The following is a 16,637-nucleotide window of genomic DNA, read 5'->3' as shown; positions in this document are numbered from 1 at the left end:
GCTGTGCACCCAGACGCAAGGCGACACCCCGCACCCCTCCTCCGGCCACCGCCTGCCTCCTCCCTGCCTGACGTCAAGGTTCGTTTCTCCCAGCCCCCCATCCTACTTGGCACTTTTGACTCCTACCCCCAAGACTGGGCCCCACTAGGCCAGGAGGCACTGTGCTTCGGGGATGTATCCCGCTGCCCGGCGCAGCCAGTAGCTGAGGGAGCCTTGAGCAGGTCAGTCGGAACTGTCTGCCCCGCAACACTCAGACCCCAACGCCGGGCGCCACAGCCCTGCCGCGCGGCAAAGCACCCCACAGGTACAGGCTCAGGTCTGAACACGGCTTTATTGGGAGGCTTGGTTTTCTGTGAGACACTAGAGATTATGGAAGGGAACACATGGACTTTGCAAGGTCAGGGCTTCCCAGCGCTACAGGAGAGACATGGGGCAGAGCACATGGGGCTGTACAGCCACTGTCCACCTCCTGCTTTGAATACAAACACAAAGAGAAAGCAAAGAGCAAAGTCCACCAGGGCCACGCTGGAGTCTGCCCAGCTCCCGAGGCTGGGTCAGGACTGGGGAGGGCGGCAGGGCAGGAAGAGCTCCCCCTCTGCCCCACCCCGGCTATGCCAACAGGGTGTGGTGGGATGGGTTCCAGTTAATAAATTAGAATAAATTATGGGGAAGAGGAATGCCACTGTATGCTGGGAAGACCCCTTCTTTCCAACATGTGAATGAGTTGGTGGGGGGGCGGGAGGCAGGGGGCATCTCCAAAGGCTTGTCCTCCACATTGTTCCCAAAGAGAGCAGAGGAATCGGGGCCAGGGGAGGAGGCACACACAGAGAGGACGCACACTCTTGTCCTAGGCTAAGGGAGGGCCCAAGAGAGACGCTATCCGAAAGCGTCTCTAGGTTAAGGATTCGGTCAGTGAATCACTAGGTGGAGAACAGGAATGTGTGGGGCAAGCAGAGGGTGCTGCACACGGGCTGGGGGAGGCGATCACTGGTCAGCTTCTCCGAACACGTCGTTCTGTTTGCGCTTCATGTTCTCAAAGTCGAAGGCTGAGCCAGCCATGCGCTTGTAGATGTCTTTAATGTCATTGCAGGTTGTCTCAAAGTGTGTGGTGGCATCATAGGAGCAGGAACAGAACACCTGTGAAGAGTCGGAGGCCTCAGAGCCAGCAGGCAGGGCCCTGGCGGGCAGCCTGGAAGCAGGGCAGGACAGGCTGCTTACCTGGCTCTCGGAACCATCGTCAATAGGCTCGTACAAGTCACTGATGGCCACAAACCTGGGAGGGAGAGACGGGCTCACAACAGGCCTTACCCTGCCTGCTCCTGCCTACGCGCCCGGGCTCAGCCACGGCCCTTACTTCTGGTCAATGGGCTCCAGCAGCTCCAGTGCTGGTTCAATCTCCTTTTCGGGCTCTGCAGTCTCCACTGTGGTGCTGGCGATGGCGATGTACTTGCCCTGCGCAGCTACGTTGTGTGCGTAGGAGATCATGCACACGTAGATGTCTGGCCACAGCAAGGGTCCCATTAGTGTGGGCCATAGGCAGCACCAGGCAGAGGCACCCAGCAGGCACATGGCACTGTGGCCTGGCATCATGGGAGCTTCGAAGCAAGGCACCCAACCCCTAGGGCCCTCCGTCGTGGGGACGGCCATGGGGTCGCATTTCTTCTTGGGGGAAGGAGGGAATCAGGTAGGAGACAGTGAACAAACCCAAAGAGAATACTCTTGAGGAAGTCCGGCGCAAGCTGGCCTACCTGACTTCCTGTTGACCTGGTTCTGGGGGATGATGATTTGGCAGGAATTGGCATCATTGGTGTTCCTGATGGGGTGACTGAGGATGCAGATGATGCGGATCACCTGCCCAGCTTTGCGGACACGGTCTGGGATGTAGCTAGGGTCACAAATGAGCTGCTTGCAGCGGGCCACCTGCAAAGGCACCGAGGGCTTTACTGCTGTAGGCCCCTCACAACAGGGCAGGGAAATGAGCCCCCAAATGAGGTGAGCAGGAACACTTTCTGCACTTGACTTCTTGTTGCTATGATTGTTCTTAAGATTTATTTATTTATTTCAAAGGCAGAGTGACAGAGATCTTCCACCTACTACTTCACTCCCCACAACAGCAGCCAGGGCTGAGCCAGCTCCAAAGCCAGAGCCCAGAGCTCCATCTGGTCTCCCAGGTGGATGCAGGGACCCAAGCGCTCAGGCCATTCTGCTGCAGAGCAGCCAGACCTGAACCAGTGCTCATACAGAATGCCGACACTGCAGCTGGTGGCTTAACTTTCTGTGCCACAACACAGACCCCAGGCACAAGACCTTTGACGGGCACCTCTTGCCAAAGCAATGGCTACACAGACGGCCTGGGGACCCACAGTCCTCAGATCCAACATTCTGTGGCAGGAGACTCTGGCTCCCTTGGGAGAAGCCCTGAGGGTGACTGAGCCCCGCAACAACCGTGATGGCCCCACTGCCTGGACAGGCCTTACCTCGCCCTCAGATTTCACGCCCACCACCTTGCCGTTCTCCATGATGATATCGTCCACAGGCTTGTTCAGCATGTATGTGCCCCCATAGATGGCGCTCAACCTGCGCCAAGGAGGGTGAAGGTGAAACGCCCCCGAGGCGAAGTGGGAACAAAGTCTGCCCACTGCCTCCTGCCACTGCCCCGGCTGGTTGTCCCCACTGTCACTGCTGTCTTCTTGTGCTCCTTCCTCTGTACCTTCCGCCCAGAATGTTTTGCAAAGGGTGGCATGAAAGAACATCCCCGTGTGAAGGAGCCCGGGGAAGCAAAATCAAGGTGCTCCCGGTGAAGTGTCAGCGGCCCACTAGGCCCTGCTTCCCGGTCCCAGTGCCAGCACTGCACCTAGCTTTGCTCAAACAGTGACTGCAAGACTAACCCACCATCCTGGACCCAGTGCCACCTTGAATGCCTGCTGACGCAGTACTGCCTTAAACCGTCCAGGTCTCAGTCCCCTGGGTACCTGGTTACCAGCCTCCTAGATTTCAACCCTTAGGGCCCACTTGCCTAATCAAACTTAGTGACCTTCAGGTTTCAACTGTGCACCAATCCCCCGAGGCGTTTATCCTTGGTGCCCACTTGCGGCTGCAGCTACCAAGCCCTGACCTGGCATTCCCATGCCCACCTCGAGGCTACAAAGATGCCTCTTCCCTTTGTTCTCTCTGCTCTTTGCTCTGCTCTCACCTTCTCCCTACCCCACATTACTTCTCTCGCAGAAATAAAGGCCTTTCGTGTAGCTCGCCTGCTGTGTCTGGCGTCTTGGGTTTGTGGAAAAAAGCCAACAGTGTCCGCAACACAGGGAACGGCATAGAACCACTAAGGAAACCTTCAAGGGGGCCATTTCTAGTCTTGGTCTCAGTCCCACTCGCCAGTATCAACTACAGAAAGCCATCCCCTCACCTTGCAAAGCCCTGGGGCAGCTCCCCGAGGCCGTAGAGCGGGTACAGGTATGGGCTCTTGCCGTACCGGGCCAGCGACTCACTGTACAACTTGATGCGGTTGATGGTCTCAAGACAGGGCTGGTCCAGGTAGCTAGGGGGACAGAGGTCAGGGAAGATGCTCTTAGGGCCAGTCTTCCCACCACCCTGAATGGCCCAGGGGATCTAGAGGTCAGATGCAGGGGAGGGACGGATAGGCAACAATAGGTGAGCCTGTGGCTGGGCTGGTGGACTGAGGGGCAGCGGACAGGTGTCAGGAGGGGTATGGGCTGGGAAAGGGACCACCGCTACACCAGCTTCCCCTCACTCATCAGTGCGGTAGAGCGCCAGTGCGTGGCCAGTAAAATCAATGACATCCTGGCCCAGGTCAAACTTCCGGTATACGTCACGCATGCTGGTGGTCTGGGGATCAACGCCCTCAAAGGTCTTGGGGTCATTCTCGTCAAAGTTTGCCACAAACACCAGGAATTTGCGGAAGCGCCGTTTTTCAAACATGCCCATCAGATCTGCAGAAGGAAGCAGGAGGGGGCAGGCTGGAATGCTGGCACTCCGCCACGGGGCCCTGACCACACTCTTCTCCTTGGCCGACGTGACTGTGGCAAGTTCCAGGGCTCAAGTGGAGTCCCTGTCAAAGGCTTCCAGAAAGCACTGTCCTTCCCCCCACAACCCCCAGCACTGGCAAGCCAATGGGAGGGGAGGTACACAGCAGCAGAGGCAAGAAAGCCAGTGATGTGTGCTACCATGTGGGGAACGGGAACGTGGGCATAGTGGTGCCCAGCTTGGGGTGGCTGGCTATCTCGCCACACCCCAGCAGGCCAGTATGTATGTCTTACCCGACTCACTGGCTCAGGAGAGCTGTACTTACTGGAAGCCAAGGCCTCGGTCTCAGTGGACGGCACCTTGTAGATCTTGCCACCCTTGTAGACAAAGCTGCCCTCCACCACTTTGAAGTCCAGGTAGCGAGTCACTTCCGTGTAGAGCAGCATCTTGACCAGCTGCCCTGTGGTGGGGACACCCTCAGCACAGCTCACTGGTGGCCCCTCCTCAAACAGCCCGACCGCTCCAGTCCCTCCCTCCCACCACCACCGCCCTGCCCCATCCCTGCCCCAGATCTTGCTCACCATTGGCCATGAGAAATTTAGGGATCAGGTCAACGTTCCAGTCTCGGCCCCGGCCCATCGACTCAGGGGGCCCCTCCAGCAACTGAAAACGCTTATATAACTGTAATCAAGAGTGTATGAGAGAGAGGGGGAGAGACATGTCAAGGCCTAGCTACCCCGCTGCCCAGGGAGTTTGGGCCAGGCTGGGTGGCCTTACCTCTTCCAGCGGCGTGATGGAGGAGCTCTCGCCTCCATAGTAGGGGTTCCTGTCCATGTGCAGCACCTTCTTTCCGTTCACAGACATGATGCCCGACAGGATGCACTCCTAGGGCGGTGACGACACTGGCTGCACCCCCACCCCAAGCCTCCCACAATGGACAGCTCCTTCCAGCCGCCAACCCCGCTGCTGCAGCCTCGCCTAAAGCTGGCAGCGACCGCTTCAGCATTTTTAACCCTGTTAAGCACAGAAATAACAAGAATGGAGGGACACAGGATGCCCGGCAGACACAAGGCCAGCATTTGTCAGCAACATGCCAAATACAGCCACAGAAGAAGGCAGATAAGACACAATGAGCCACAGGGCGGACCTTTCCAGGCTGTGGAGGACACCCACAATGGAGCTGAAGGCACTTGCAGTCTCAGATCCCACACTGGGCTGCTCTTTCCTCAAAGGGCAGGAGCCCCAGACCCTTGCCAGGGGCATCTGGGCATCTCCCAGGGGGAAGGGCGAGGATGAACACTCCTCAGCCGCTGTGCCTAGTCCAGGGACAAAGGCTGCACAAATCACTCAGCGCGAGGTCTCCACGGGAAACCAGGGTGGGGTGGTGGGAATGTGGTCACTGCCCTCGATGCTAGTTCTTCTGGAACATTCCCTGGATTTTTCTGATCTTAGAGGCCAGCTTAGGAGGCAGGATGAAGTCCCAACCTGGCCAGGCCTCCTGACCCCAGGTTCTTGTATTTATTTCATCCCTACTAAGATAAGTATAAATGGGGATGGGGGGGGATGCTAACAGTGTGATGGGTGGGGGTGATGGATGAAGACTGGATGACACTGGGTGGGCATTAGGTCGAGTGGTGATGCGTTTTCCGCCCCAGCAGGACGGGGTAGGAAGATGGGAAAGGGCAGGAGCTGGCAGCCAGAGAGTGGACCAAGCAGCCAGGAGACTGAAGAGACTGGACATGGCAGCGAATAGAGGCGACGTTGTGAGGCCTGGGTGGGTTGGGCGGGGGAGGGGGTAAGGTTGTGGGGAGCAGGTAGCACAGTGGGCAAGGGGCTGGCTGGACTGGGCGGGGGATGGGGTGAGGTCGTGGGGAGCAGGTAGCAGAGTGGGCAAGGGGCTGGCTTTTCGGGGACCAAAGGGCAGAGGGATGGAGATGACAGAAGATGCGTTCGGTGGCCAGAAACTGCATCATCGCAAGGACCGGGGAAGGTTCGAAGCGGAGCCGCAAGCGCCCGAGGCCATACTTACGGTGAGGCCGGTCCCCAGTACGATCACATCGTATTCCTCGTCCATGGTCAGGCCTTGGTAGCAGCGCCCGCTCGGCTCCTCCTCCCTTCCTCGCACCACAGCAGCCGCCGCCGCCGCACTGGACCAAAGATGGCGGCAGCCCAGTAGCCTCCCGACCCCTCCGCCACGTCAAAAAGTCCCACCACCCCTCCCGACACCCCAGCACGCCTTGCTGGAGCTACCGCCTCCCTGGCTCACCGCCAAAGATGGTAGCCGGTGCCCGGGCCCTAGCACCAGTGCAGCGCCACCGGCGTCACCGTTTCCTGAGGACCTAGAGGAGGTTAGGCGGGGCGGTCCAATGACCGGTACTGCGGACCGAGAGGGATCCATGCGCGGGAGTCGCGCGTGCCCCGCCCCGCCCCGCCCCCCGGGAGAGCCGGCGCGGCCCGCGGGTCGGGAGCGCGCTGCTGCAGCAGCCGGGGGAGGCCCCGTCACGACGCGGGAGCTGCCATTGTAGCAGCGACTGCTGCCCCGCGACACTCCTTCCCCACCCCAGTGGTAGGGCTCCCAGTTTGATAAGGATGCTGTGGTCAACCCGGAATCCTGGACTTTGGCTGAAGGCGCATGTGCCCCACCCACCCATCCCTCCACCCCACGCCATCCCTCGGCCCGGTGTTTTCCTGATGTCTAGGCCAGAAATGAATGACAAGAGGCCCAACATGTGGTAACCCATCTTTAATTTGTTAGGAAGCGGATAACAGAACAGCGCAGGCTCCTGCCTAGCATTCTTGGCAGGAACATGCCAGAAACCCAGTAGTCATGCCCAGCACACCTGTCTTGGAGGTCCCTTCCTTGTCAAGTTACAGCAATAGACCCCAGTAAATGGCTTCTGCACACAGCAGCGAAATGATAACATGGCCAAGCTGGATACTCCAGTGCTCATTTCCACATTCTGCCCAATTCTGACAACAAGGAGTCCTTGCTGCTGTAGGGAGCCTCACACAGCTAGGGAAGGAGCGTTTGCTACACAAAAGCACTATACACAGCGAGAGCTCATGGTGGAGAGACCAGAATAAATAAGGAAAGGAGCAAGAGGACCCTATGACTAATGACCCCTGCCCTTCACCACGACTGTGTCCGGGAAGTACGGTCAGAATCTCGAACACCTTGTTGGAAGACACGAGGGAAGCCCGTCCCAGACGGACGCGGGAGTAAGACACGCTGAGGGGCACTGAGGCCCATGCTATGGCAGGAAGACAGAGACCCTTGGGTGCAGTGTAGCAGGTAGGACAACAACAAGCAGGGCACCGTCACAACCCCAACCCCCACCCCCGGCACATGGTCATGCAAGCTGGGTCAAGGCGATGGCAGGGCCCTTGTGGTCATCAAAGCGATCCATGGTCTTGAGGCTGAGGATCATGTGCAGGCCGTAGGTGAAGATGAAAAGCATCAGCAGGGAGGTGACCAGCCCCATCCAGATGCCTGGAGAGAAAAAGCCTGCACAGTCGCTAGCGTAGGAGAACTGCTCACCAGTCACGTTGAAAGCCTGGATCTGAAAGACACAGAGATGCAGCTTCGTAGGGTGGCACCCCCAAGTCAGAGCACAGTCCATATTCCCAGGGCCAGGGCAGCCCACGCAATGGGACCTGGAGTGCATGGCTTCCCTGGCCCGCTGGCCAGGGCCCTACCCTGCCACATACCTGGAAGTCCTGCAGGGTCATCTGCCAGAGCGAAGGCTGAGCACGAGCCACCAGCAGATTGCCGTTCTTGCTCAGGCTGCTCACATACTCGCAGTGGAAGGAGTAGATGCTGGGCCCTGTGACCTGGGAGGCATTGAAGTAGGCCACCGAGTTGTTGCTGTGGATCTCCAGGCGCTCCATGGTAAACCAGTGTCGGGCAGACACTGGGTAGAAGCGGTTAGCCAGAATGAACCTGGGGGGAGGGGGAGGCAGGGGTGTCAGCTGAGTAGGGGAGCCTGCATCCACACTCCCCAGCCAGGTCTCAGCTGTCCCCAGGACTCACTTGAATGTCACCATGGTACCAAAGAGCTGCTCATAGGTCAGTGAGAGGCTGTGGGCCAGAAGCAGAAGTATGTTGTGAGGCTGCGGCCGGGTCACAGTCGCCTGGAGGAGTCCACTCCTCAGCTCAGCCCGGGTCCTTGCAAGGCCACCTCCCCAGAGACACTGAGGCTGCGCTCCTGCGGTCAAGAGCGGAGCTGCGGGGCAGCAGCCAGGTCCCTGGCTGCTCTTTAGGCCTCCATTCTCTGCCTCCCATTAGTCTGCTCCCCCTCCTTTCAGCTCCCTCTTGGGGTGCCTGAGGTACCTGGCCCACGGTTTGGACATAAGAGTAAATGGGAGGATCCCCCAGCAGCTAGCCTGGTATTTACCCACTTATAGGTGTCCTCAAGAGCTATGGCCAGGTTCCCAGGCACCTGTGAGCTGTTGACAAGCCAGCTCCCACCCCAGGAGCACAGGGCAGCAGGACTCTGAGCCACTCCCTTCCTTGCCAACCCTTGTGATCCCACTTGCATTTCCATGGCAACCACAACCAGGAAGACCACCCCTGTGCACAACATCCATACTTAAGCGCGGCTCCCCACCCTCGCCTCTGAGCCACAGTAGCAGGAAGGTCACCTGGCAAAGGACTCATTCCAAAAGGAGCCAGTCAGGTTGAGCTGCTGCACCCCAAAGGTGCGGTCTGTCAGGTCTTCCCAGTGGTCCCTGTAGGCCACAGAGAAGTTCTGAGCCCAGAACAGGATCCGGGGAGCAGTGTCATTGTAACTCACAGGTGGGTGAATCGCAGCTGCTCCGGGCTGCTGTTGCAGGAGCTGGCGACCCAGGCCCCCAGCCACCAGGGCGACATCACGAGCCACCTGTGGAAACACCCCATGAGCCCCCACTCACTGGTTTGCACCGTGTCCACAGCCCTGGCCTCAGAGGAGTCAAAGTTGGGATCCCCTGGATTTAGGGTACACTGCTCCGGGGCAAGACAACAGTCCCGAAACCTCATCCTACTTCGCCCAGGATCAGCTCAAGGGACTGGCCACCCCTAGGGGCCACTTCACAGGAATCCTCTGCTTCTCTTAGAGCCCTGCCTAGGGTATACTCCCCACCTCCAGGCAGACTCCCCAGACTGCCTCTCCCCACATATCCCAGAGCCCTGGCCAGAGGGACACATACCCTGGAAGGGCGGACTGCCGTGAGGGCTGCTGTGTACGGGACGTCCTCGGACTGCAGCATGCTTAGCACCTGCCCAATGACTTCATCTGAGGGGTGATGGGGAAATCACAGCACAAGGTCATCAGGCAGCCCATGTAAAGGGACATCCCCACTGGTTGTTGTGGGAACCTGCTAAGCCATCTGAAAGCATTGTGTGTAGCTTTCACTGTTTCTCACCCCAGCCCCTCCCCTTGTGCTCCCCGAGAACAGAGGTGGCCTGTGGCACTGACTCCCTAAGGAGAAAGTACACTCCATAGCTTCCTGGTACTACACCCCCCCAGAGGGGAGGGTGCAGAGACAGGAGGTCGGCAGGTAAGGGTTCAAGGTCTTGGGTCCCTGAAAGCTACACAGGAAACCGACTTTCAGTTCTGCACTCCTGGCTTTGGCCCAGCCCCTGCTATTGTGAGCTCTGGAAGAGGGGAGCTGGCTGCTGGCCGGGAGCCCTCTCTGCCTCTGCCTGTCTCACTCCATCTCTCTGCCTTTCAAACAAAACACAGTTTCCTAAGAAATTGGTTTTCTGGGCTCCTGCACAGAGGGTCCCTAAGCATCCTGACACCTCTGCCAGGCAGGGCCCTGCCAGAAAGGGGGGAGCTCAGTTGTCAGCTGCAGCGTGGGCATTAGGATAAGCCAACGAACTGCAAGCCACTCTGCCCTCCTGGCCCGAGGGCGGGCTCAGCCGGCGCATGCTCCCTGCCTGTACTCACCGTTGCCTGTAAGGACTTCCCTGGGTGCCATCAGCCCGGAGCTGTAGAAAACAGAGTCTGATGACATCAGTGCCCAACAGTCAGCCACCTGTCGCCTCAGCCCCTTTGGCTTGTTCCTTCCCCAAGCTGTCCCCCTTCTTCCTAGATCTCAGGGTCACATTCAAGTACCTGTAACTTGCTCTGGCACCCCACCAGGCCTATGTCTGCCTCATCTCTGGAAGTCTGACAGGTTTGTTTGAGGGCTACCGGAGTCACAGCCTGGCAGGAGGCCCTTGGCAGCACTTCTGCCTTCGTGGACCACCTTCTGGAAGGCCTTCAAGGTGGGGGAGCAGGGCTAACCCCAGCTAAGCTATGGCAGCAGAACCCAGAGCCCGGGCTCTTAGCCCATACTGGCCATACCTGCTTGTGTAGGGCAAGCGGATAAGCAGCAGGGCAGGGAGACTGGCATTGAGTTTCAGCTCCCGCAGGGTGGCCAGGTCCACGTGGAGGGGGCTGGCCCCAAGCTTCTCCTGCAGGTAGGTGGTGAGAGTGCTGACGGCGTACCAGTCAACAGCAGGCAGCACCAGCGAGGAAGGGGCCAGGTTCAGGGCATTCTGGAGGCAAGGAAGAGGCAGGCTATTAACCAAGGGCCAGGAGGCAAGCCCCACCTCTGCGGTTCAGGGTTAGAAAAATCCACCCCACCTTCAGCCGTAGAAGGTCAAGTCTCCCTAGCCCTTAGCATGTAGTCTGTGGCGAGAGGGCTCCCGGGAGGAGGTGCTTACCTCCAGGTTAGAAAAGGCGCTGTCCTGCTTGTCTCCAAACACACCACCGTACGCCGTGAAGTCCTCGACACTCAGCTAACAGGGGCAGAAGGAAAATCTTGGGTTGCGGGGTTGGTGAGGCCTTCAAGGGCCAGGTGGGGGGCAGGAGCAGAAGGCACAGCGGACCAGAGTGAAAAGACACGGAAGATGGTCACGAGGCTGGGGGGGCGACCTGTGGCCAGCTGCCTCGTGCTAACCTTGTGCTGGGAGTCAGAATGCACACAAGAGGAAGTGGGAAGGAAGAGGGAAGCTGCTAGGAGGCGGGGCCAGCCTGGACTGAAGCCAGGGGAGAAGCTGGGCTGGAGCTTCCTCAGAGAGGGTGGCAAGTCCCCTTCCCACTGTCTCTGATGAAGATCTCAGGAGTGGGGCAGGACTGACACAATGCCTGTATTCCCACCAGCTCCAGATGTCCTTAAGTGCTGCCCTCCAGGTGAGCCCCCAGCCTGCTCTGGCCTTTTCCAGTTAGGCCCAGCCCACTCTGTTTAGTACACACACTGGCCCAGCCTCCATTCTTCTCCCCCTGCATGGCTGCGACCAGAGCGAGTTCTCTAACCACACACATCAGCAGCGTGTATTCCACGTGGGCCACTGTTTTCCATCCCATTTACAGCCTCAGGTACCGCCCCATTACAAGGCATAAAGGCCCCCTCTCCTGCTGGCTAGTTGACACATCACCTCCTAGCCCAGGGCCTGGCACCTCCTGTTCGCCTGCCAGGAATATCATCTGGCACACAGAGACATATGGTTTCCTCCCTGCCTCCCTTCATTGAGCTTTCCACTCAGATATCACTTCCTCGTGGTTCCTGAAAACATGTCCCTGGGGACTGGCATGGTAGCACAGCAGGTAAAGCCACCAGCTGTGACACCAGTATCACATATGGGTACTGGTCCCTTATGCCGACTGGTATGCAGCTGCAGTCGCTTCACTTCCCATCCAGCTCACCGCTGATGGCCTGAGAAAGCAACAGAGGATGGCCTGAGTGCTTCGGTCCCTGCACCCACGTGGGAAACCCAAAGGAAGTTCCTGGCTGCAGGCTGCAGTTTGGTCCAGCCCTGGCTGTTGCAGCCATGTGGGGAACAAAGCAACAGATGGGAAATCAAATCTCTGTCTCCTCTCCTCTCTCTATAATTCTGCCTTTCAAATAAATCAATTAAAAAAAGATGATAGCCCTGATTTTATATCATATACCATTTCGGGAGCAATATCCAACACGTACCAATGCTTGCTACAGAGTGAGAGCCTGCATGTTTGGCAATGGGGTTAGTGGACAAATATCCTAAAAATTAGTATCTCAGTAGGTATTGTGTGTGAATTACAAACATTCCTCCTCAGGGCTAGGGCCATAGTATAGCAGGTTAAGCCGCAACCAGCAAGCATCATCATCCCACATGTGTGCTGGCTCTTTTTGGGCTGTTCCACTTCCCATCCAGCTTGTGGCCTGGGAAAGCAGTAGAGGATGCCCCAAAGCCTTGGGACCCTGCACCCACATGGGAGACCCAGAAGAAACTCCTAGATTCTTGTTTGGACTTGTCCAGCTTTAGCCATTGTGGCTATTTGGGGAATGAGCCACTGAATGTAAAGATTTCTGTCTCCTAACTCTGCCTTCCAAATAAAAATAAACAAATCTTGAAAACATTCCTGCTCACAGTGCCTCTACACAGGTGCGTCTTAAATTGGCAGAGGGCAGAGCTATCATTTACAAAGATGCCATCATGCACGGAAAGGCCAGCAAGCGGGAGAACTAGGACTGAGTCTTGGTCTGACGCCATCATTTCCCACCTCCTGGCAGGGTCACATGCTGGCATGAGCATAGCAGTGCAATCAGGGAAGAAACAAGCTGAGGCTTGCCAGTCCCCTGAGCGCCAGCCCCACACTGCCCTGAGATCTGCTGTGCAGGCAGAGCTCTGGGTGGGAGGCAAACAGCAGCTGCTGATCACAAACCACAGGGAAAGGTCCAATGGCCTGGCACTGGGAGCTTTGGCGAGTCACTGGGCCTGCACAAACTGTAGTTTTCTTAGCAGTAAAGCCAACGCAATGGCATCGGCTCAGCATGGCACATATGAAGCATGAAACAAGTGATCACTTTCCAACTGCCCCATAACGACCATTATTGTTAGATCGACACCCCCGGCACCTGTTAGCCTCCTGCTCTTAGGCTGCTGCTCTTCCAGTCCTCTCAGCTACAAAAAAGGATGAGAATCCCCACTATGCTAGAGAATGTCAGGGAACAACTAAAGTGGTACTTCGGGTTAGGGTTAGGGTGCTTACTAAGGGTATCATCCTTTGCTGCCTCCAGTGCAGTAGGGGCTGCTTCCCACACAACTGTCTCCCACGGTCCTTCCCGGTCCCCTAGAGACCTGCCAGTCTGCCTACAACTGGTACAAGGTCACTGAAGCATTCCTGGGGGAATGAGCATCACTGTTGTGGGCTGAGCGCACCTTGTCCTGCAGGAAGAGCAGCACATTCCGTGGGCCCAGCTCCAGGGCGGGGTCTAAGTAGGTAGACAGCTGCATGTCGCTGGTGATGTGGCCCTCGTGCGTGTTGGCCGCGGGAGCCCACAAGTCCCTGGCAGGAGACAGAAAAGATGCTGTGAGACACGGGGCCTGAGCTGACCAAGCCCACAGGCGCTCACCTTGATGCACACGGCCCATACTATGATACTGAATGCCATTCTGCGAGCCCCGAAGTGAAGGACAGGCCCCGCCCTCTGCACCTCGCCGCCCCTGGCTGATAATAGTTCTGGGTTCAGGCGAAGGCGATTCAGCCGCCAGGCGCCCAGCAAAGCCCACCCGGCCAGGCCTCCTCACCGGTCACTCGACCACAGCACCAGCGGCACCTGCTGCTCTGCCGCCGCCAACTCCGCCATCAGCAACAGTAACAACCTCAGCCATGGCATCCACCAGAGCGCAGGGACTCGCAGCGTTCCTGCCCGAACCCGGGCCGCTGCTGTAACCGGTGCCGCCATCACAGCCTCAGCTTCCAGTGCCTAGAGGACTGCGGCCACTGCAGATCAGGTGACGGTGCCCCCGCCCGAGTTCCGCCCCGTGCTGCTATTGGCTTGAGCGTACAGCTTTTCGCCAGAGCCAAGCGTGACTGGGCCAAGCGCATGCCACTCGGAACCACTCCTTTGCGCTGGTTGGCTGTACGTGTCTCCAGGCACACAGGCTCCGGGTGGGAAAGGAGGCGGAAACTCGCTCTTGCTGGGGCGGGGCTGTGGGCTGTAGGATTCCTGGTCTTAATCTTTTGATCAAAATTCCAAGAGTGGTTTCTGTTCCCTGTAGGTGTACCCTGCCTGATCCGGTTGAGAGAAGGCGATCTTTCAGAGGGAAGAGGGCCCAGTATACTAGCCGGAGGAACATGAGCCTCTTCAACAGGCTGATGGAAGGAGAGTCCCCAAGAGAGACCACAGGAAGGCAGCAGCTGACGAGCAGCAGCCGGGGACTTTGGCAAGGGCTAGCATGTAACTTTCATGGAAACACAGTATCACACTGCCCTTCCTCAGGAAGGGCACATGTCACACAAAGTGAGAGAATTAAGAGGGGTCTATCTTTTTCTGAGCCCTTGTTTGATTTTGGCCCGAGGGCATTACAAACAGATCACAAAGGATAACTGTAACCACACCTTAAATGTTCCTGAAGGATCCATACATTGGCTGGTCAGGAAGGAGTGAGATGTTCACCACTTAACCAGAAAAACGTGAGTGGGGATGACATGTGAACTAGCAGATAAACCCGCCGCCTGCAACACTGCCATCCATGTCCACAGCAGTTCCAGTCCCGGCTGTTCCACTTGCTCCCCCGCTCCTGCTATGATGCACTAGGGAAGGCAGAAGACGCCCCGAGTGTCCGGAGAGTAAAGGAGTGGATGGAAGGTCAGTCTCTCTCTGCCTCACTCTTTCAAATAGGTGTATAAGAAACACACCAACAATAAAATGGGTGAAGTGCTTGGCATAAAGTTTATGACTTCCCTTGGGAGGTGGGAGTTCACAGCTTGGAACACTGCATTCTATCCAAATCCCTGTTCCGGAGTCCTGGCTGCTTTACCTGCAGCGCAGCAGCTCTCTACTAACGGACCATGATGGCAACACGTGATGACTAGGGTACGTGGATCCTGACTACCCACAGGGGACACCCAAGTGCAGCTCCAGAATCCCAGAACCAGTCAGGCCCAGCACCAGCTGCATGGGAAGTGGAGCTGACCGGACACAAACCAGCATCCACACGGGATCCTGGCACATGCAAGGCGAGGTTTAACCACTAGGCTACTGCTGGGTCCATCTCCATACTCTGAATTTTATTTATAGCTCTAATAATTTTCTTTGCATCACGTCTTAGAATTACCCTTTTAAATAAAAATTTTCATTTCAAAAAACTATTGCATTATGGAATCACCTATTCAGTGCAATATGTATGCGTAACTTAAAAATCTGCAAAACTGAAGCCTGCCGCAATGGTTCAGTGGCTAAAGCCTTGAAAGCACCAGAGTCCCATAAGGGCACCAATTCGTGTCCAGGCAGCTCCACTTCCCATCCAGCTCCCTGCCTGTGGCCTGGGAAAGCAGTGGAGGATGGCCCAAAGCTTTGGGACACCCGTGTGGGAGACCTGGAAGCAGCTCCTGGCTCCTGACTTTGAACTGACTCAGCTACAGCCGTTGTAGCCATTTGGAGAATGAACCAGTGGATGAAAGATCTCTCTGTCACTTCTTTTCTCCTTAAGTCTGATTTGCCTACCTAATACTTTTTTTTTTTTAATTAAAAATCTGCGGGCCTGGCATGGTGGCCTAGCAGCTAACGTCTTCCCCTTGAATCATCAAGATCCCACATTGGCACCAGTTCTAATCCCGGCAGCTCCACTTCCCACCCAGCTCCCTGCCTGTGGCCTGGGAAAGCAGTGGAGGACGGCCCAAAGCCTTGGGACCCTGCACCTGCGTGGGAGACCCGGAAGAGGCTCCTGGTTCCTGGCTTCGGATTGGCTCAGCTCTGCCTGTTGTGGCCATTTGGGGAGTGAGCCAGCGAATGGAAGATCTTTCTCCCTGTCTCTCCTTAAATCTGATTAGCCTGGGCCTGGCGTGGTGGCGCAGTGGTTAAGGTCCTCGCCTTGCACGCCTGGGATCCCATATGGGCGCCGGTTCTATCCCGGCAGCCCCGCTTCCCATCCAGCTCCCTGCCTGTGGCCTGGGAAAGCAGTCGAGGACAGCCCAAAGCTTTGGGACCCTGCACCCACGTGGGAGACCCGAAAGAGGCTCCCAGCTTCGGACAGGCATAGTATTGGCCGTTGCACTCACTTGGGGAGTGAATCATAGGACGGAAGATCTTCCTCTCTTTCTCCTCTCTGTATATCTGCCTTTCCAATAAAAAAATAATAAAAAAAAATCTGATTAGCCTTTCTAATTTAAAAAATCTTGGGCCCGGTGTGGTGGCCTGGTGGCTAAGGTCCTCGCCTTGAATGTGCCAGGATCCTATGTGAGCACCGGTTCTAATCCCGGCAGCCCTACTTCCCATCCAGCTCCCTGCCTGTGGCCTGGAAAAGCAGTGGAAGACAGCCCAAAGCCTTGGGACCCTGCACCCGCGTGGGAGACCCAGAGGAAGTCTGAGGTCCTGGCTTTGGCTCAGCTCAGTACCGGCCGTCGTGGCCACTTGGCGAGTAAATCAATGGACAGAAGATCTTCCTCTGTCTCTCCTCTTTGTGTATCTGACTTTGCAATAAAAATAAAATATATATATTAATATATAAAATATATAATATATATATACACATACACATATATATGTATAGAGACTAGCAATAAAAATACAGGAGTATGAAAAATAGAATTCATGGAGCACAAAATTAGTTTTATGAAGTACAGTTGACGTTTGCTGAAATAAATACATGAAAATGACCGTTGCTCTATTGGAACCTCCAGTGCTTTATACACATT

The 16,637-nt window shown here is 56.6% G+C and overlaps 2 protein-coding genes across 3 annotated transcripts; both read right to left on the bottom strand.

Annotated features, from left to right (window-relative positions):
• Positions 1-312: 312 nt before the first annotated feature.
• GDI1 (GDP dissociation inhibitor 1) lies at positions 313-6,348 on the bottom strand. The gene is made up of 12 exons (XM_040974634.1): positions 6,254-6,348; positions 6,017-6,134; positions 4,765-4,872; positions 4,569-4,668; positions 4,313-4,447; positions 3,755-3,953; positions 3,410-3,541; positions 2,478-2,577; positions 1,749-1,920; positions 1,355-1,499; positions 1,219-1,273; positions 313-1,137 (listed from the first exon to the last, which is right to left on the bottom strand). Exons 2-12 carry the CDS (start codon positions 6,059-6,061, stop codon positions 985-987), a joined length of 1,344 nt encoding a protein of 447 aa, XP_040830568.1. The 5' UTR covers positions 6,062-6,134; positions 6,254-6,348; the 3' UTR covers positions 313-984.
• Positions 6,349-6,715: 367 nt separating this feature from the next.
• ATP6AP1 (ATPase H+ transporting accessory protein 1) lies at positions 6,716-13,736 on the bottom strand. 2 transcript variants are annotated; one of them, XM_040974629.1, is made up of 10 exons: positions 13,526-13,735; positions 13,157-13,283; positions 10,679-10,753; positions 10,317-10,510; positions 9,918-9,958; positions 9,175-9,260; positions 8,629-8,867; positions 8,018-8,065; positions 7,696-7,927; positions 6,716-7,547 (listed from the first exon to the last, which is right to left on the bottom strand). In XM_040974629.1, exons 1-10 carry the CDS (start codon positions 13,681-13,683, stop codon positions 7,338-7,340), a joined length of 1,410 nt encoding a protein of 469 aa, XP_040830563.1. In that variant the 5' UTR covers positions 13,684-13,735; the 3' UTR covers positions 6,716-7,337. The 2 variants fall into 2 exon arrangements, with proteins under 2 accessions (XP_040830563.1, XP_040830564.1); XM_040974630.1 differs by lacking the exon at positions 10,679-10,753 and having other exon boundaries at positions 13,526-13,736.
• Positions 13,737-16,637: the final 2,901 nt, after the last annotated feature.

Source organism: Ochotona curzoniae, unplaced genomic scaffold (genome assembly GCF_017591425.1).
Source record: "Ochotona curzoniae isolate NIBS_2020 unplaced genomic scaffold, NIBS_Ocur_1.0 contig_2469, whole genome shotgun sequence".
NCBI classification, from domain to species: Eukaryota; Metazoa; Chordata; class Mammalia; order Lagomorpha; family Ochotonidae; genus Ochotona; species Ochotona curzoniae.
This window is presented reverse-complemented; position numbering and strand designations above follow the sequence as displayed.